The sequence below is a fragment of the Crocuta crocuta genome, unplaced genomic scaffold, assembly GCF_008692635.1.
Source record: "Crocuta crocuta isolate KB4526 unplaced genomic scaffold, BGI_CrCroc_1.0 scaffold305, whole genome shotgun sequence".
In the NCBI taxonomy this organism is placed as follows: domain Eukaryota; kingdom Metazoa; phylum Chordata; class Mammalia; order Carnivora; family Hyaenidae; genus Crocuta; species Crocuta crocuta.
Genome location: NW_027529463.1, coordinates 2308940 through 2329251, shown reverse-complemented (window position 1 = coordinate 2329251; position 20312 = coordinate 2308940). Strand labels below are relative to the sequence as shown.

The window sequence follows — 20312 nt, the reverse complement described above, 5'->3', positions numbered from 1 at the left end:
CTGAGGGGTGTGCTTATTTATTTTTATTTTTTGTTAGATTATGGTTGCAGAGGTGCGATGATTTTTATTTCTGTCTTACTTAAGCTTAATATAAACAGCTTTGTTCCTATTTTATATTGGTTGCTCTAAATGTGTCTGGCTTGTACCATACTCCTGGTTTCTGATACTTTTCTCCTAGAACTGTGGCTGTTGGTCTAGAATATCATAGTCTGTCCAACTTCTTGAAGTCTAGGTTATGGGGAGTTCCTATGAGAACACTTAACACTTTCCCTTTCTGAAATATTGGTAAATACCCTTACCAGTGTTCATTTTTCCTGGTGAGGAAGATAATGTGTTCCTCTTAGGTATACAACTAGTGTAGTGTGGAGTTCCACTGGAGAAAATTAGCCTGAGTCTTCACTGTTTTCACTACCACCATTTCCTTTCAAGAAGAGGGAAAAGATATAGATGCCAGTTCACTTCTTTTTCTCTTTTTGGGTATTTGAGAATTTCAGGATTTTGTGAATTCACCTATATATCTGGGGGCTAAAAGACAAGAGCCAGAGATGGGCATGTAATCATGAATATTCTGTTTTTCTGCTGTTATTTTAACAGATTTATTTTTATTGATTCAGAGGTCAAGCACTTAAAAAATTTTTTTTAAAGTTCATTTATTTCGAGAGTGAGAGAGAGCATGCAAGCACGGGGGAGGGGTCTGACTAAGTTTTATAGGTTGTGGATAATTCTGTGTGACCCATATCCTTTTGTTCTTTGGTAATTTAACTTCAGTCTTTTTCTCTTTTGAATGGATGGAACATAAATTTTCACTGTATCATTTTAAACTGTACTGATATTTAATATTCTTTTTCCCAGATACCATGTTTATGTGGCAGTGCCCCTTGTTTGCTGTGTCGATGCTGTCCCAGTGGAAACAACTCTACTGTAACTAGATTGATCTATGCACTTTTCTTGCTTGTTGGAGTGTGTGTAGCTTGTGTAATGTTGATACCAGGAATGGAAGAACAACTGAACAAGGTTAGATTTTGTTTGTTTACTTGATTAACTGAATCTGTAATATGTGTATATGTAAAACCAATTTTCATGTTTTGGAAACAATAATGTACAAAGTAAGATAATCTGTAATTCCTATTTTTAGTAATCTTCTTAGCCTTTTAGGAAAGACAGACAGTACAAGACAGCTTAATGTTCTGTGATGGTGGTACAGAAAATATGCTATGGTAATAAGGAGAAATAAGTAATTATAACCAGTTAAATGTCAAAACTCAGTGGGTCTCATGGAAAAAGGGACATTCTGAGAATGAGTAGAACTTGTGTATGCAGAGACTGAAAAATAGGAAGCAGAATGGGGATAAAGAGCTTGTTGAGCAGACTATATATGCTTAGGAAGATTGATAATTAGAAGTCAAGCAGTTAAATGTGGAGGTTTTTTAATGGTATATTCAAGAACTTACAGAGGGCCAGCGTTAGTTTTTCTGAATACAGAATTAACTGAATCTGAATTTAAATATTGGTGGTGATAGAGTCATATATAGTATTCAGGTTCTGATTCTGGACAATTAGGAAACTGTTTTTATTAACCTAGGAAAAAAATAAAAAGTATACTTAAAAATTTTTTTCCAGAGAGTCAGACTGTGAAAGGAGATGAGGAAGATCTCATCATACTGAAGATCAAATCATACTGACTTGGGGTACTATACTACCTTCATGAGTGAGAGTATGTGTTTGTGTATCCAGCAGAAAGTAGAAAACACTGTGTGTAACAAAAAAGAAATCCTAGCTAGAGGTGTTTTGGGAATAGAGATGAAAGTTAAAACCATGGTAGTATATGCTGAAGAAGACCATTCAAAGGAAGCAGAGTATAACTTTGATAAAAGCTCTTTGTGAAAGGGGTTGGTAGAGAAAAGGGAAGCTCAGAGGGAACAATGAAAAAAGGTGAACCAAGCGAATGGCCTGTTGTGTAGGCCTGAGGAGGAAAGTATTTGACACCCAGTCCTGATTAGTGTCTTGAAAAAGCAATTTCTTTAGAGTGCTGGGATCAGAGTAGTGAAAGGAGAATCATAATGCCATGAGACATTGTGTCTGGTAGGCATAAACTGCTGATTCGAGGGGTTTTCTAATGAAGATGGCGGTCTCAGAAGGCAGCTGAGTTAAGGAAAGGATTTTTTAAGATGAGAATTATTCGTGTGAATTTTGAGATGAGTCAGCGATAAGAGATCTAATTTGTATGAGAGAGAGAAGGTGATCAAGAGAAGGTTTAGAGGTTAGCTTTCCACCAAGATGATGAGTGACAATGGAGAATTTGAGGTTGAGAGAGAGTATGGCAGATGACCTCCATTTTAAAGCATAGTGTCTGCTTGAGGTTGGCATTGGGGTAAGGAAAGATGGTGAAAGTTTGGGAAATGAAATTATGATTGTGAAAGTAACTAGCATTATACATGGTAGATGTGAATGACCAGTTAATGTTATTCAAATCCTGTGTATAAGCAAAAGACATTTATACCCATTTATATGATTTTGTCATGGATCCAGTTGACTGTGGTTATAGATAGTTCAGTTGGTGAATGTTAATTCTTAACACCAGATATTTCTCCTTCTCTATGAAGATCATGAAAGATTTGCATTTCCTAGAGTGCTTATGATAAGTAGGACCATGTTTCTAGTACTGATCAAATAAGTGGTGAGTGGAAGAAATGCTCCTCGGCCTCTACTTACTGATTTTTTTTTTCTTGTTGCAACATGTACATCATTTGAAGTGGTGGCTTCTCCAACAGCCTGGACTCCTGAAGTGACTACCAGGACCAGTTATGTACATGTACATGAGCAAGCCAGTAATATTTGGGGGTTGTTACTGAACCAGCTTAACCTAATATAGGTGGTTGATAATTTAATGATGAGAACTTGACAGGTGGTGTCCTGCTCTCCTATAAGGAAATGGGATAATTAAGGGTGTCTAGTTGAGTACATGTTGCAAGTGCGTATTGTTAAGTACGTACTGCCATAAGGCTGGGAAGGTGAGGTTTAAGTGGGACCAAGAAAGGGCTTACGGATTGTGTAGAGACCAGCAAACGGAAGTAGTGCTTCCATTAGCTTAAATATAATTTTAAGTTCTTGGTTTTAAAGTCACAAATTAACAGTTATATTTTGGCATATTGGTCTAACATTTTCTTTTTTTTTAATGTTTTATATATTTCTGAGAGAGAGAGAAGAGAGACAGCATGAGCAGGGAAGGGTCAGAGAGAGAGGGAGACACAGAATGTGAAACAGGCTCCACGCTCTGAGCTGGCAGTCAGCACAGAGCCCGATGTGGGGCTCGAACCCACGAACTGTGAAATCATGACCTGAGCCGAAGTCGGACGCTTAACCGACTGAGCCACCCAGGCGCCCCTGGTCTAACATTTTCTAGAGGAAATAAATCATTCTCATTCATATGAGTAGTGTATGTAGTTCTGAGGTCTACTCCTGTTTATTTCCCCTAAGATTTTTTTTTAATTTTCTGATTCCCATATGACTTTCTGAAATGGCCATCAGTCTTTCAGAATTCGATTTACAAAATAAAATTAGTGCCATCTATATTATATTGTTCCATTTGTTATCAGAAATAACACTTGTGGAATAAGAGACCAAAACTCAAAATGTATTGAGACTGCACTGGCTTTGAGAAGCTGTCAATATTCTCTTCAGTATTTAGAAACTAACTTAGTTACTCTGTAATGGCCTTAAGCTTTTATCGATTGTATTCCTCTCTTACTGGTGTAATTCAGTATATCACAGGAGAATGCTAGTTTTAGAAAATTCAGAATAAGTTTGCAAGTCAGAATAAGCATCCAATTTAGGAATGGCATTTATAGTTTATCTTGGGCTTATATAAGGTGAAAAGAGTTAAATGTCTATCTGATGAAAATATTCCAGACTTACCTTGATTACATATTCAGCATAAACTGTCAAGCAAACTTGAATTTTCTAAACCTTAAAACTATTTGATTACATAGAATTTTCATTTTTACTTAAAAAAATTTCTAGATCATAAATTCTTGTTTTTCTAGATTCCTGGATTTTGTGAAAATGAGAAAGGCATTGTACCTTGTAATATTCTGGTTGGCTATAAAGCTGTGTACCGTCTGTGCTTTGGTTTGGCTATGTTCTATCTTCTCCTCTCTCTGCTAATGATCAAAGTGAAGAGCAGCAGTGATCCTAGAGCCGCAGTGCATAATGGGTACGTTTTTGAATAATATAAAAATCTGGGTAGTCTCTTCTCAGTTGAATCTGTCTAAAACAACTTGAAAGTAAAATAAATTACACAACTTGCAGAATTATTTTATTATTCATGAAGGACCACATAAAAATATCTTCTTGTCTCTACTAGAGAATATCAAACTTTAGAAATACCGATATTAAATAGTAGCCTTGGGTTATTTATTGGTATAATCTCTGATGCATGATGTTTTACAGTTTCATTATAAAAAGAGAATCTATATTGTTCCTAATAAGGAGGAACCTCTGCTCCAATCTTTTGGTAGACCAGTCTTATTACGTGAAATTGAACTTGGTTCTTTAGACCTGCAGTGCAATCAAAATGAAAAACTTTAATGCTAAATAGGGTGATCGATTGTTTAAATGGTTGGTTGTATTAGACAATACAGAAAGAAACTTCAAGATCCCTTTTATTAATTTCCCTTAATGTAGAGCATCACTTCTGACACTTAATTTGAATATTTTAAAATTTATGTTCTTTTCTCCCCATAAGTGAAAAAAACTTTTTTTGAGTATCTATTATTTCTTTAATAATATATGCTACTAAAAACAGGAAGGATGAACAAATGCAATATAAATATTAATGAAAAATGTGCTGTGACATGTTGATTTGTTTATTTTGTCCTTGTAGTCATGGATATTTATTTGCACTCTTACAACTATATTTATTAAATGTGTTTTTAAACATTTCTCAAAATGCATCTCAGAATGGCTAAGACAGCCATTCCCTGAAATAACACTTGTCAGAGTAGCATGCATATAGCACTCTTATAACCATCTTTGTTATATCTTTTTGAGATAAAATTGACATATAACATTGTATAGGTTTAACATATACAAAGTGTTGATTTCATAAATTTGTATATTGCAGTATGATTAACCTTTGTAGGGTTAGCCAGGACCTCACCTCAGTCATGTCACATAATTATTATTTCTTGTGGTGAGAACAGTTAGTAACTTTGAAGTCTGTAATGCAGTACTGCTGCTTATAGTCACTATGCTGTGCATCAATCTCTAGGACTTAACTTATTTAGTGTTTGCACGTTTGTTCCCCTTAATGACCTCTCTCAATTCATACCCTCATACCCTGGTAACTACCATTCTCTTCTGTTTTTATAAGTTTAGTTTTTTTCAGATTCCACACATGAGTGTGTCTTTCCCTGTCTGGCTTATCTCACTTAGCATTAGTGCCTTCAAGTTTCAAATATGTTGTTGCAGATGGTGGGATTTGCTTTCTCGTGGCAATATAATATTCCACTGTGTGTCTATACCATTGTCTATACCATTGTTTTATTCGTTCATTGACAAAACACTTACATTGTTTTCATATCTTGCCTATTGTGAATAAAGCTGCAGTAGTAAACATGGGAGTGCAGGTATCTTTCTGGTATCCTGTTTTTATTTCCTTTGGGTGTATAACTAGAAGTGGAATTGTTGGATCTTATGGTAGTTTCTATTTTTAATTTTTTGAGGAAACTTTACTGCTGTTCATAGTGGCTGAACAAGTTTACATTCCCACCAACAGTGCACAAGAGTTCCCTTTTCACTACATCCTTATCAAAAGTTGTTATTTGTCTTGTTGATGATAGCTACTTCATTCTAACAGATATGAGCGTACTGTCTCATAATGGTTTCTAGATGATTAGTGATATTGAGCACCTTTTCATATACCTGTTGGCCATTTGTCTTTGGAAAGTCTTAGTTCTTTTGCCCATTTTTTAATTGGGTAGTTTTTGGTTATTGAGTTGTGTGAGTTTTTTTTTTAATATCTGTTGGATACTAAGCCTTTATCCAATATGTGATTTGCACATATTTTCTTCTGTTCTGTAGGTTGCCTTTTTGTTGATTGGTTTTTGTTTTTGTTTATTTATTTTTTTTTAATTTTTAATTTTGGTTTTTGGTTTTGGGTTTTTTTTTGTTTTTTGGTTGTTTTTTTTTTTTTTTGCTTTGTAGAGGATTTTTAGTTTGATGTAGTCCCACTTGTTTGATTTTACTTTTGTTGTTTATGCTTTGGTGTCTTACCATCCAAAAACTCATTGCCAAGTCCAGTGTCAAGGAGCTTCTTCCCTATTTTCATCTTCCTACTACCAGAATCTTCCCAGTATGTTCTACGATGTAAGGTCTTAATATTTCACTCTTTTTAAAAAAATTTTTAATGTTTATGTTTGAGAGAGAGAGGGAGACAGAATCTGAAGCAAGCTCTGAAGAGACAGTCCTTTCCCCATTCATTTTGACTTCTTCATCAAATAGTAGTTGATCAAACATGCAAGGATATATTTCTAGGCTCTCTGTTATGTTTCATTGGTCTCTGTCTTTTTACCATACTATTTTGATTACTATAACTTTGTGGTACAGTTTAAAATCTGTACATGTGATATCTCTAATTTTGTTTCCCATGATTATTTTGACCATTTGGGGTCTTTGATTTTGTGCAAAATTTAAGATTTTTTTTCCTATTTCTGAGAAAAATCTCATTGGAATATTTATAGGGATTGCATTGAATCCATAGGTGGCTTTGAGCAGTACAGACATTTTAACAGTGTTCTTGAACATGAATATCTTTCCCTTTTACTGTAGTCCCGAGTTTCTTTCATCAGATCTTACACCTCCTTGGCTAAATTTATTCCTAAGTATTTTATTATTTTTGATGCTATTATGAATGGGATAGTTTTATTTTCTAGGTATTTTATTGTTAATATATTAAAATGTAACTGATTGCTGTGTGTTGATTTTATATTCTGCAACTTTACTGAATTTGTTGATTCATTCCAACAGTTTTTTTGGTTAAGTGTTCAGGATTTTCTATATAAAAGATAATCTGCAAATAAAGACAATTTTATTTTTTCCTTCCCAGTTTGGATGCTTTTTATGTCTTTGTTTTACCTAATTTCTGTTGGTAGAATATCCAGTACTGTGTTGAATTAAGAGTGGTGAGAATAAGCACCCTTGTCTTGTTGCTAAATGTAGAGGAAAGTTTTTCTTTCACTCTTTATTGGTTGAGTATGACGTTACCTCTGTGTCTGTCATTTATGACCTTTATTTGTTGACGTATGTTTACTTGTAGCCCAATTTGTTGAGGGTTTTCGGTATGAAAGGATGTTATATTTAGTGAAATGCTTTTTCTGCATCTACTGATACTGTCATATGATTTTCATCTTTCATTCAGATATCACACTTACTAGTTTGCATGTGTTGAACCATCCTTGCATCCCAAGGATAAATTCCATTTGCTCATGGTGCTACAGTCCTAATGTATGGTCGAATTTGGTTTGCTAACATTTTGTGGAGAAGTTTTGCATCTGTATTCATCAGGGAAATTAGCGCATAGTTTTCTGGTAGTGTCCTTTTCTGGCTTTAGCATCAGGGTAATGCTGGCCTGGTAAAATGAATTTGGAAGTGTCCATTCATTCCTCTTCAGTATTTTGGAAGAATTTGAGAAGGATTAGCATTAATTTCTCTTTAAATGTTTGATAGAATTCACCAGTGAAATCTTCAGATCCTGGGCTGTTCTATGTTGGGAGGTTTTTGATTCAGTCCCTTTATTTGCTGTTGGTCTGTTCAGATTTTGTTTCTTGATTCAGTCTTGATAGGTTGTGTTTCTAAAAATTTACCTATTTCTTATGGTTATCCAGTTTGTTGGCATATAATTCTTTATAGCAGTCTCTTGTGAACATTTTGCATAGTATCAGTTGTAATGTCTCTCGTTTCTGATTTTGAGTATTCTCTTTTTTCTTAGTCTAGCTAAGATCAGAGTGGAAACAAATGTTGATACAGAACAGAAAAAAATAAATAAAACTGACAGACCTTTAGCTAGCTTCCTTCTGCTAACTTTGGCTTAGTTCTTTTTTTCTAGTCCTTGAGGTGTACAGTTATGGTTGTTAGAGAGCTTTCTATTTTCTTAGCATGTACATTTATCACTATATACTTCCCTTGGTTTTACAGGGGTGTGTTGTTTAGTTTCCACATGCTTGTAAAAGTTCCTGGTTTCCTCTTGTTGATTTCTAGTTTCATGCTTTTGTAGTTGGAAAAGATACTTGGTTTGATGATTTCAGTTTTAAATTTGAAAAGACTTGAGTCCTATCCTATGATCCGTTCATTCTGGAGAATGTTCCCTGTGCACTTGAGGAAAATGTGTATTCTTTTGCTGTTCTATGGAATGTTCTGTAAATATGTAAGGTCTCGCTGTCTAGAGGATTTACCTATTGCTGAAAGTGTGGGATATTGAAGTCTCTATTATTTTATTCTCCATTTCTGTCTTACAATTTGTTAGTATTAATATATTTAAGTGTTCTGGGGTGGGTGTGTAGCGTATATATGATTGTTATATCTTAAAGAATTGAATTGGTCCCTCTATCATTATATAATGGTCTTCTTTGTCTCTTGTTACCTTTTTCAGTTTAAAGTTTCTTTTGTCTGATGTAGATATGCTACTTCCTCTGCTTTCTTTTGCTTCCTAATTACATGGAGTATCCTTTAATATCCCTTTATTTGGAGCCTCTGAGTGTCCTTGAATGTGAAGTGAGTCTTGTATCCAGTGTATAGTTGGGTCTTGGTTTTTTTAATCCATCTAGCCAAACCATGCCTTTTGATTGGTGAATTTAGCACATACACGTTTAGGATAATTATTGATATGTAATGCTGCCTTCTTATACAGTACTTCCTGATTGTTTTGTATTTCCATTCCTTTCCCTCCATTTCTGCCTACTTTTGTAAACTGGTATTCTCTGGTGGTATGCTTTGTTTCCCTTTTTATCTTTTATGAGTCTACTCTAGGTTTTTGCTTTTGGTTGATGTGATTTACATAAACATCTTAGAGATAAAACAGTCCATTTTAAACTGATAGCAACATAACTTCATTGTATACAAAAGCTCTACCCATTTACTCCTTCCCTTTTATATTTTTGATGTCACAATTTACTTTTTAGATTGTATCCTATTAACAGATTATAGTGGCTATAGATTTTTAAAATAATTTTTTAACTTTTATAGTTAAAAGTTATTACACCATCTTATAGAATGAGAGTTTTCTGACTCCTACTGTGTATTAATCTTCAGCAGTTTATTGTATTCTTCCATATGTTTTCATGTCACTAATTAGCATCTTTTCATTTAAGCTTGAACTTTCACCATTTTTTGCAAGGTAGGTCTAGTGGTGGTGAATTCAGCTTTTTATTTATCTGGGAAAGTATTTTCTTTTTCATATCTGAAGGATGACTTTGGTAGATGGAATATTCTTGGCTGGAAGTTTTTTTCTTTGAAAACTTAGTTTTCAAAGTGTGTCGTTCCCCTCTCTTCTGGCCTGTAGCATTTCTGCTGAGAAATCCACTGAGAGCTTAGTGGGAGTTCCTTTGTAGTCTTCCTCTGGCTGGTTTTAGCATTCTCTGGTTATATTCTTGCATCTTTGACAGTTTGTGTCTTAGAGAAGGTCTTTTACATTGAGAATACAGCATAATCTATTAGAATTGTGAACTCAGATGTATATATCCCAGGTTTGATAAGTTCTCCATTATTGTTTCTTCAAATAAACTTTTCCCCTTCTCTCCTTTCCTTTGGAACACTGATTATTCTAATATTTAGACTGTAGATCACATGGGCTTTGCTCTTTATTCTTTTTTCCTCTGTTCACTCCTATTGGGTTATTTCAGAATTTTTGTTCTCCAGGTCACTTATTCTGTCCGTCATTTAATCTACCCTGTTGCAAGTGCTGTTGCATTTTTTTCATTTCTTTCATCATTCTTTGGCTCCCAGAATTTGATTCTTTTTTTATGATTTCTGGCTCTCCTAAATTTCTTATTTTGTTCATGCATTTTTTCCCCTGATTTTATCTTTCGGTGTTTTCTTGTAGTTTGTTGAATTTCCTTAAAACTGCTATTTTGATTCTTTATCCACTAGATTGTAAGATTCCATGCCTTTTAGCTTGTTGGATTATTATCTTTTGGTAGTGGAACATTTTCTTGATTTTTCATGTTCCCTGTAGTTTTGTGTTGGTTGATTTTGCATTTGGAAGTAGCAGACATCTCAAGTCTTTACTGGTTGCTTTTGATGCGGTATACTCTTTTTCATTGTTGTATATACCTGGAATTCACTTTGACCTTATATTCATATACTTGCTGCACATTTCTTGCTTTTATAACACTTCCTGCACACTTCTTGCTCACTTTTTTTGTGGAATATCTTAAGCTTTAATGTTTCCCCTGGTTCTTATAACTCACCTTGCTGGCTATTGGAAATTTTTGTTTTGTTTTCCAGATGGTGGCACTATAGCTCATTTGTAGTTTCTCTCTTGCCTACAGATCATGGTATTTTTCTCAGAGCACTGTCATTATTGGATCCTCTCTTGCTCCTGCACTCAAGAGTGCACACAAAGAGCTGGCTCAGAGTGGGAGATGTGGGTTTCTCACTCCAGATGTTTGGGGTCCCATATGGCCAGACAGCCAGTAGAGAGATCCTTTGCTGAGGATCTCCTAGAGGCTTGTGAACAGATTTCCTGCTTAAGTCCTGAGCATAGTTGACAGAAACTGTGTTCCTATAATGCTTTTTGATATCCACCTCTTTCTCCATCTTCTCCCTCCTGTTAGTCATGGAGGTTCTGCCTTAGTAATCTGGGTGCTTCTGGAGAGAAATGGTTTCTCCAGAATTGTCCCAGAGTTCAGGTAGCTCTCATTTTCCCCCATGGGAGAGGTTGCTGCCAAACACTGTCCATACTGTATTGCCTATGGTATAGGGTTTTTGCTGGCAGTTCTTCCCCTCTCTGTTGCAGTGAAAATCCTCTCCCTCCCACCCCACCCCAACACACACACACGCGCGCGCCATGTTGGAATCTTCCCACAGTAGGGCTAAACTTGTATAAATTGTTTCTCATTCACAGGTATTTGCTCATATCAGGGAGCACTCTAGATTTTTCCCAGCTAGGAAAAGCTTGGAGGGGTTGGAGAAGTTTATTCATTTTGTAACCTGTACCAAAGCCTGTCTCCTGTGATCAAATACACAGTTACATAAGACTCCTCCTGGGTCTTGGCATGCTTCTGGATCCCACAACTCCCACAGAAGCACTTTTTTTCATGGATGGATGCCTTATTAGTTGTTCAAAACAGGAGAACAAAAAATAATGACTTCCTATGCCATCAAGATGCTTATATTCTAAAAGATGGGTTTTTAAAATCAGTTCTGGATGGAGCATTTATCATGTATTTATAAAACCTATTCATTAGGACAATGCACTTCATACTTTCACATATTATCCCATTTTAATTTTTTTATTCAAGTATAATGCACAATGTTAATATTAGTTTTAGGTGTACAGTATGATTTCACAATTCTGTATAGTCATTCTGTATACAATTTCTCAGTATTCATCAGGATAAGTGTACTTTTAATCCTTTTATCTATTTCACCTATTTGCCCTCTAATAACCACTAGTTTTGTTCTCTGTATTTAAAGTCTGGTTTCTTGTCTGTCTTTTTTTGTTAGTTTGTGTTCTTTAAATTCCAGATGAGTGGAATCAAATGGTATTTGTGGTTCTCTGACTTATTTCACTTAGCATTATACCCATTCATTATTTAAAATAAACCTGTGAAACAGAATATTCATTTTCTCATAATGAATTATAGTTCTATCTTAAAACTGTCCTAAACAGTCACATAAAATTTTTTCAGAGGCTCTTAAAAGATTTCATATATGAAACTATTTGTTGAGTGAATATTTATTAATAAACTATATTTCTGTTTCTTTCAGATTTTGGTTCTTTAAATTTGCTGCAGCAATTGCAATTATTATTGGGGCTTTCTTCATTCCGGAAGGAACTTTTACAACTGGTAACAGTTTTTGTGTGTTTTTTTAATGGTATGATGTTGATAACTCTGTAAAGAGACTTTAATAATTGTTGCCTGGAACTATAACACTACTTGTTTTGGTTTTTCTTTTTCCATTTTTTTTTTCCAGTTGGCAAAATCAAGGCATTTGGTGTAAAATATTTTTTACCCTTTTGTGTACTGTGATTGTGAGAATGAAATGATAAAAAGTGAGCCAGCCGCTCATATGTTTTTTTTTTTCTTCAGTGTGGTTTTATGTAGGAATGGCAGGTGCTTTTTGCTTCATCCTCATACAGCTAGTCTTACTTATTGATTTTGCCCATTCATGGAATGAATCATGGGTTGAAAAAATGGAAGAAGGGAACTCAAGATGTTGGTATGCAGGTAAGCTTTTGTCTTTTACAGAGCATCTTCAAGATAGTTGAACTTCAAAGATAAAAGCACATACATAGACTATGAAGAGGTATGGTGTTTAAGAGTTCATGAGTAGCTTTGAATCACATTGTATCAGCAACTTTACTTATTGAGAGAACTTTTAGTGAATCAACTCTAGGAACATACCTCAGAATCAGAAAATAAACCAGGATACCCTGAATAGCTAGAATAGATGTTGCAAAGGCTACTGCTGGCAATAGGTACCTTTTACAGCCTAGTTTCCTATTCTGCATCAGATAGATAAAATATTAAAGGGATTAGGACTGCTAGAAATAAACAGTGACATAATGCATAAACATGAGCATGAGAATAAAAATAAAAAGCAATTCTAGAACATTTCATTTAATAGAAGTGGAAAGATGCCTTTTTGTGTATCAGTAACACCTAAGGGGATTCTTGTAGTGTGATTAATGTTTGTTTATTTATAATGATGAACTTGGGTCCTGTGGTTATACTGCAAAACAGGGATCAAAATTCACATGCTTACCCCAGGTGAAAAAGTGAGGGAAGAAAACCAGATTAAGTGTATAATCAATCCTTATGCAAATAGCAGGGACTATGAGAAGACCCTATCTAAAATGCAGAGATGCTTCTCACTTTCTTACGGAAATGTGAACTCAGTATTGCTTAAAGTTTTTCTGATTTCTTTCAAGAAAAGCCATAAATCTAAATTTTTATGTGAAATGATGTGAGTTTCAGCTAAATATTTTAATTCAGAGTGAGCTACATCATTGTATCTGCTAGTCTAATATTTCTCTCACACAACTAACTTCTGGTATTTGATCATGGTGGTTAAAACAGAGAGTTTAGTATTCAAAGAAATAAGCTTCAGTTATTTAGAAAATTCACTGTTCTAGAACACCTCATTCTTTAGTGCAAGTTTAATGCAAGAGTTTCTGTTTTGTTCCCTGCTGTAATACCACTGCGTGGAACTCTGTAGGCATTCAGTAAATATTTTTGGGTGGATCCCCTGTCTGGCACCTGTGTGTATGGAGCACACAGTAGCACCAAAACACACTGTATATGTTTTAATTTATAAAGGAGGAAATTAGGTTGTCTTATTAAATAATAATTACTCTTACATAATAAAACATTTTTAAAGATACTAATATGGAAAAGCCTTGTTTCGTGGGCTTAGCATTATCAGTGAAAGTTTCGTTTCTCAATATCATTATAACTGAACAATTGCGGTTCTAATTTTCTTTTTATTTTTCTGAATTTTGAAAATAATGACTAATGTATATAAATGTTTGTAACGAAGATATTACTATTAACAAAATATTTAGTCTGTTAACTAACTTAATTTCCTTGAAAATACTACAGTGAACTATATATAAATACTACAGTGAACTATATATAAAGACTGTAAAATTTTCTGTGATAAAGTTCAGAAGTATTCTTCCCTGCTTTTATAGCCTGCATAATGCTGACAATGTTAGTGGCTTAAAGTACATTCTAGAGTAAAATACTTGTTTTTAAAATGAGCCCTATGCCTAATTCCTAATATTCGTGATAAATTCTAATTGTCCAATTATATTTCCTTCACAGCATTGTTATCAGCTACAGCTCTGAATTATCTGCTGTCTTTAGTTGCTATCGTCCTATTCTTTGTTTACTATACTCATCCAGCCAGTTGTTCAGAAAATAAAGCATTCATCAGTGTCAACATGCTCCTCTGCCTTGGTGCTTCTGTAATGTCTATACTGCCCAAAATCCAAGTATGCTCTTTATATCATTAGTTTTATGAAGCTTCCATTTTTCTTAGTTTTCTTAAATTTTGAATGATGTCAGAATATTTATTTGTCTTGCTTAATTTTTCTTTGTAGGAGTCACAACCAAGATCTGGTTTGTTACAATCTTCAGTAATTACAGTCTACACAATGTATTTGACATGGTCTGCTATGACCAATGAACCAGGTATGTTTTGTTTGCTTGGGTTTATTTATTTTTAATGAGTTCTACAACTTTTCTCTTTTCAAATATGGTCATTTTATGAAATGAAGTTATTTAAAAATAAGCCTCTAGAGAAATAAACAGTATGGAAATAATACCATTTTCATCTTTGATATATCAGGGTTTTTTTACTTTCTTTCACTGACAAAATTATAAGAGATTAAATGAAAATTATAGCAAATATACCTAATTTGTACTGTCTTATTTGTGATAGTATATATACAAAGAAAGAAATGGTGTTAAAATGCTCCTTGATTCAGTGGTAAACAGTACAGTTCTTTTACTTTAAAATACTATTTTTGTCTGTGAGTACCTTGCAAGTGAATATAATTGGGCTTTCTAATCTTTTTTTAATGTTTATTTATGAGGGAGAGAGAGTGTGAGCAGGGGAGGTGCAGAGAGAGAAGGAGACAGAGAATCTGAAGCAGGCTCCAGGCTCTGCGTTGTTAGCACAGAGCTTGATGCAGGGCTTGAACCCACAAGCTGTGAGATCATGACATGAGCTATAGTCGGACGCTTATCCGACTGAGCGCCGACAGGTGCCCCTAATGAATCTCTTCATAGGCCAGTTACATTGCATTCTATGAGATTAGAAGCCAGTATATATCATTTGGGGTGAAACAAATAAGTGAGAAATTATTTACTAATTTTGAAAAGGAAGAAAATGGTCTCTTAAAAAGAAAATTATATGTTATCTGAATCTGATTTCAAATTCATAAACTCGGGTAGGTACTTTATCACTAGTTGGAGAAAGGCTATTTTTATTAGAGAAAAATCATTTTTGTTCAGGTATTTAAGTGGTTAGAAAAAATTTTTTAGTAATTCTTATCCAAATGGCTTTAAGAATAGTTTTTTTTTTTCCTCCCCTAATTAAGGATTGTTTTCATTAATAAGATGGTAATTGACCTATCTGGCTTCACAAAGAGAAGAAACAATTTTGCATAGATTAGTGAATGCTGTACAAACCTTAATTTTTTCATACTAAAGTAAAGAAACTGAATACAGACTAAGTCATTATGACTTAATTGGACTTTCCACAAAAGTGTTTGCTAAAATTCTAATAACTGGTAACTTTATGTGTAAGCTAACTTACTTATGTAGCAATGTACTTTTACAAGTTGATAAATTTCATTAAAGTAACTATTGTTCTCTTACAATATGTTAGGAAAAACCACTCTATTTTAGTTTAGAACATCTGAATTTTTATTCCTAACGACTAGAGTTTTTCCAGGTTTTTCCAAGTTTACTACTTGGAAAAGTTATCTAAATTTCACCTATTTCTTGATCAGTAGGAACCAGCTTAAAAATATTTCAGCTCTCACATGAGGTTTAAAATGAAATTACTTGATTTTTCCAAGGATGTCTATAAAATCAGCACTATAATATTTAAATCTCATTAATAAATACCACTTATCTTAAAGACTTAAAAAAAACTGTAACAAGGCCCTGAAAAATAGTTTATAGTGTTCTAACATGAATTTGACTGGATTTACATTACAGAAACAAACTGCAACCCAAGTCTACTAAGCATAATTGGGTACAATACAACAAGCACTATTCCAAAGGAAGGGCAGTCTGTCCAGTGGTGGCATGCTCAAGGAATTATAGGACTAATCCTCTTTTTGTTGTGTGTGTTTTATTCAAGGTAAGGAAAAGTGTGCATTTTTTTAAACAAGAAATCTAGCCATTCATTTAAAAATAATTTTTTTAAAAAAGTACCCTTTTTCCTTCTCTCTTCCTTAACTGTCTTTCATGCAGCATCCGTACTTCAAACAATAGTCAGGTTAATAAATTGACTCTAACAAGTGATGAATCAACATTAATAGAAGATGGTGGAGCCAGAAGTGATGGATCACTGGAGGATGGAGATGATGTTCACCGAGCTGTAGATAATGAAAGGGATGGTGTTACTTACAGTTATTCCTTCTTTCACTTCATGCTTTTCTTGGCTTCACTTTATATCATGATGACCCTTACCAACTGGTACAGGTAATTATATTTCAGAAAAACTTTGCATTTGAAAATTTTGATGTCTGTCATGATTCCATTGCAAACCATGTGGTATGAAGTACTTTGTATCTTCCAGTGTACTTCAAAATTTACATCTAAGTGAATGGTGAGATCAGTATGAGAAATGCAGACTTCCTTGCTTTGGCATTAACAAATATTGATATACTTCCAAATCTTGATGAGGTTAAAATAGAAAGCCTCGCTTTTTTTACTAACATTTTTTAATAGAAATACCATGTTTATACAACACGTTTTTTTTTTTAATTTTTCAAATACTGTAGCCCAGTTGCTGACATAGTGTAAGATACCTTTTCTGTTTTGTTCAAACTGTGGTTAAAGTCACTAAAGCTCTCAGAATTGAGATGAACTACATTAATGTAGATTAATGCAAAGAACATGGCTACTTTAAAATTGGATTCTTAAAACTCTTCTTCAAAGCTGCAATTTATGTTTTAGCACTTAATAATCCATAAGTCTTTTTCCAGTAATAGGAAAGTAGGTATTAGTATTATTTCTGTTTTCAAAAATTCTAATTTTGTCAAAATGATTACTGAAAGATTCAATTTAAGATTCAAGTTGAACTATATGGTTTGGGCAATTATGTTTTGAATACTTATTAATGCATAGTACCCTTATAAGAGGACTAATAAATACTGAAAAAAAGATGTAAAAAAAAAAAAAAGATTATTCATTTTGAGGACATTCTTTACTGGTATTTATTATTGAAGAATATGTATTTTTAAGAATTCCTACACTGCAGCATATTACATGATGAGAATCCATGTAGTTCTCAGTAATTCACAGCTTTGGCTGTCAGATAGTAGTAAACGTTAAGAATATAGATTGGGGTGCCTGCCTGGTTCAGAGGGGCATGCAACTCAAACTTGGGGTTTTGAGTTCAAGCCCCACCTTGGGTGTAGAGATTACTTAAAAAAAAAGACTTTAGATCAAATATATTTTTGGTATGTTTCATTTGCACAAAAACCAGGTAAATTTGGGATGTATTTCCTTACCATTGTCTTAAATCTGAGAAGGCTGAAGTGGGGAGTGGTTCCCATATACACTTTGAACAGATTATATTTTTTACACAGGACAAGACATTTTACTTACCCAGAGGTCACACAATTCCATTTCTCTATATCTCAGAACTACTAAGCTAGAAATACAGGTTCCCCCCATTGTCTCACAGTTTGTTACACTACTACACTTTTATAAAAGATTTATACATTAGTATATGTTTTTGTTAATTGAAAGAAACCCGAATGGAATTTTTGTCTTTAAGAAGAACGCCACTTACCTTAGTCATGGGAGTTTTGTAAAAGGAAATTGGCCTGACATAAATTTTTGGGAAGCAGGGACTGCATATAAAGAGCATCTGAGTATTAATAGAAGAGCTACTTCAGAGCATCCTTTATTCCTTTAAAGAAAATTACTGAATTTTACCTTCACATTTGCTATTAAAGTAGTATGGCTAGCAGGGCAGCAGATTAGCCCACCAACTGTATGTTTGTTATGAGAAATTGTGTACAAAGAATACTTGTGAGGTAAAGCTAAGTAGTAGCATGATGGCTGATAATCCAACTTTTTCCCTTTAATATTCTTCTTAAATTTTAGGTATGAGCCTTCTCGTGAGATGAAAAGTCAGTGGACAGCAGTCTGGGTGAAAATCTCTTCTAGCTGGATTGGCATTGTGTTGTATGTTTGGACACTAGTGGCACCACTTGTTCTTACAAATCGTGATTTTGACTGAACAGGACTTCTGGCATGAAAGTCCCACTTTGATCATTGCTTGTTTGAGATTAACAGTATTCCCAACTTTTGTAAAGTTGTATATGTGTGTGCTTCTCATGTAACTTCTCCAGTGTTCTGGCATGAATTAGATTTTACCGCTTGCCATTTTTATTCATTATATTCTTGCCATGTGCACTGATATGTGTGTTAGAATGAATCACAAACGGAGAGATTTAGGAATCTGTTGGTCAGTTAGGAAAAGTGGACATTGTTAGGTTTATCCTTAGCTCTGTGCCTGTGAAGTTAAGAGTTAAAAATAAAACTGCTTGACAGTTTGATTTTTAAATTGTGCTAGTATCTAAGCTGTTTTAGAAAGTATAAAAGGAAATGTATGGCTGCCTTTTGAAATGTTTGATGCCTTGCCCTATAAGAGATGGCAAAGAATGTGGCTATTGTAAAATTGTATAAGCAAGTCACTTAAATGCCAGTTGTCTGAAAAATCTTTTCAGGTTTTTCGCTCGATGTGAAGATAAGACAGCAGTGTAGATTATGATGGAGATTGAGACAGAGGAGTCTTCAAAGAAATACTGGGAGTGGTGGGCTACTAAATTGAATACCCAAATAGGTTGTAATCTTCCCCTGGTAGGGATGGCCTTTCGTATGAACATAGTGAACTTCATTTTGGTTGTTATAAACACATGCAGAAGTATAGGTTCAGTGGAGATGTTAGGAGCTCTGAAGGATTCAGACAAAGCTTTTGAAAACGATAATCATGGGTTAGAAGGCAGTTGAAAATCATTTTGAAAATTCATTTTAAAAATCAAACGTGGTGAACTTAGGACAGGAACTGCAATCTACTAGACTTCAGGAGATACTTAGGTAACACCTTGTCCAATCCTACATTTTAAAAAGAAGAAACTGAAGCTCAGATTGCTAATATGTAGCCAAGCTGGGAAATCTAAGGTTTCCCAAAAATAGCTGGCATTCTTTGGCATTTAAAAATAACTTCTATTCAAAATACATAAATAATAGATTTTATACCTCATTAGTGGTGGATAATTTTATTTCCTGTTGTCCAGCTTGCCTTCTACCCATCAACTGAGGCCAGAATGACATAATGCGATAGACTATAAACTGCTTACAGTACACTATACATACAGTTCATAAGATATTTAAAATGCTTTTGTATTTGCTGCCACCTAATTAAAATATATAGTTTATTATAATCTTTCAACTTGAAAATCAAGCAGTATAACAGTTAACTTAGAAACTTAGTTACTTGTACATGTCATTAGTGTCTTAAAATCTACTTTTGCTTCTTTTAAGGTATTTATTAATGTAAATGAAATATATAACAATTCAGCTTAATTCCCCAACTTTATTCTGGGTGTTGATACTGTGTTCCATCATTTTGAATAGCTGTGTTCTATCCCTAAATAAATGAATTCAAGACAAAGTGTGTGGTGTTATTAATTCTTTAGCAATTCAAATTTAGGTGGCTGTAATACTCAGACCTACTTTTCCTCCTGTGTATATAAAAGAACCTGAAACAAGAAGGTTAACTGTCCATTTTGTGTCCTGAGAAACTGAATTGTTTTAAAGGTGGTAGTTACACCCTTTTGGTCCTCTTTAAGTAACCCCTGAAGTTGGATCTCAAGAAATTAAAGTGATGTTCTCCTAGAGAACCTTTAGTGGGTGGTCTAGTTTAATTTGGAGAATATTTTTAATTCATTAGATAGATCTTCTACACTTGGCTGTGTCCTGTCGGCATTTTTTCCCTAAGTTTCAAATTGGTGCTGACACAAGATGGTATTTAAAAAAAAAAAAAAGTCTCTTACGGGGGCGCCTGGATGGCTCAGTCATACGTCCAACTCTTGATCTCAGCTCAGGTCTTGAGCTCAGGGTCAGGAGTTCAAGCCCCACGCTGGGCTGAAGCCTACTTAAAATAAAAAAATAAAGTCCCTTACCAAGAAAAAAAAGGAGTTTAATTGTAATGAAGTATTCTTTTCCATTTATAAAGTTACCAAGGTTTAGTAAAGTGGTCTGATTCTCCCATTATGGCAAGACAATGTCTCAAATTCTGGCACATTTATTCAGAAAAAATCTTATGTTCACACAGAA

At 34.2% G+C, this 20312-nt stretch overlaps 1 protein-coding gene across 1 annotated transcript in view; it reads left to right on the top strand.

Moving 5' to 3' along the window:
• SERINC1 (serine incorporator 1) overlaps nucleotides 1–19647 on the top strand; it is a 34101-nt gene extending 14454 nt beyond the window's left edge. The window contains exons 2-10 of the mRNA XM_077760782.1: nucleotides 853–1014; nucleotides 4044–4213; nucleotides 11986–12065; nucleotides 12309–12446; nucleotides 14046–14215; nucleotides 14324–14414; nucleotides 15951–16095; nucleotides 16209–16439; nucleotides 18075–19647. Coding sequence (XP_077616908.1) covers nucleotides 853–1014; nucleotides 4044–4213; nucleotides 11986–12065; nucleotides 12309–12446; nucleotides 14046–14215; nucleotides 14324–14414; nucleotides 15951–16095; nucleotides 16209–16439; nucleotides 18075–18210 — 1323 coding nt within the window. The 3' untranslated portion in view covers nucleotides 18211–19647. The remainder of the gene's footprint in view (nucleotides 1–852; nucleotides 1015–4043; nucleotides 4214–11985; nucleotides 12066–12308; nucleotides 12447–14045; nucleotides 14216–14323; nucleotides 14415–15950; nucleotides 16096–16208; nucleotides 16440–18074) is intronic.
• Nucleotides 19648–20312: the final 665 nt, after the last annotated feature.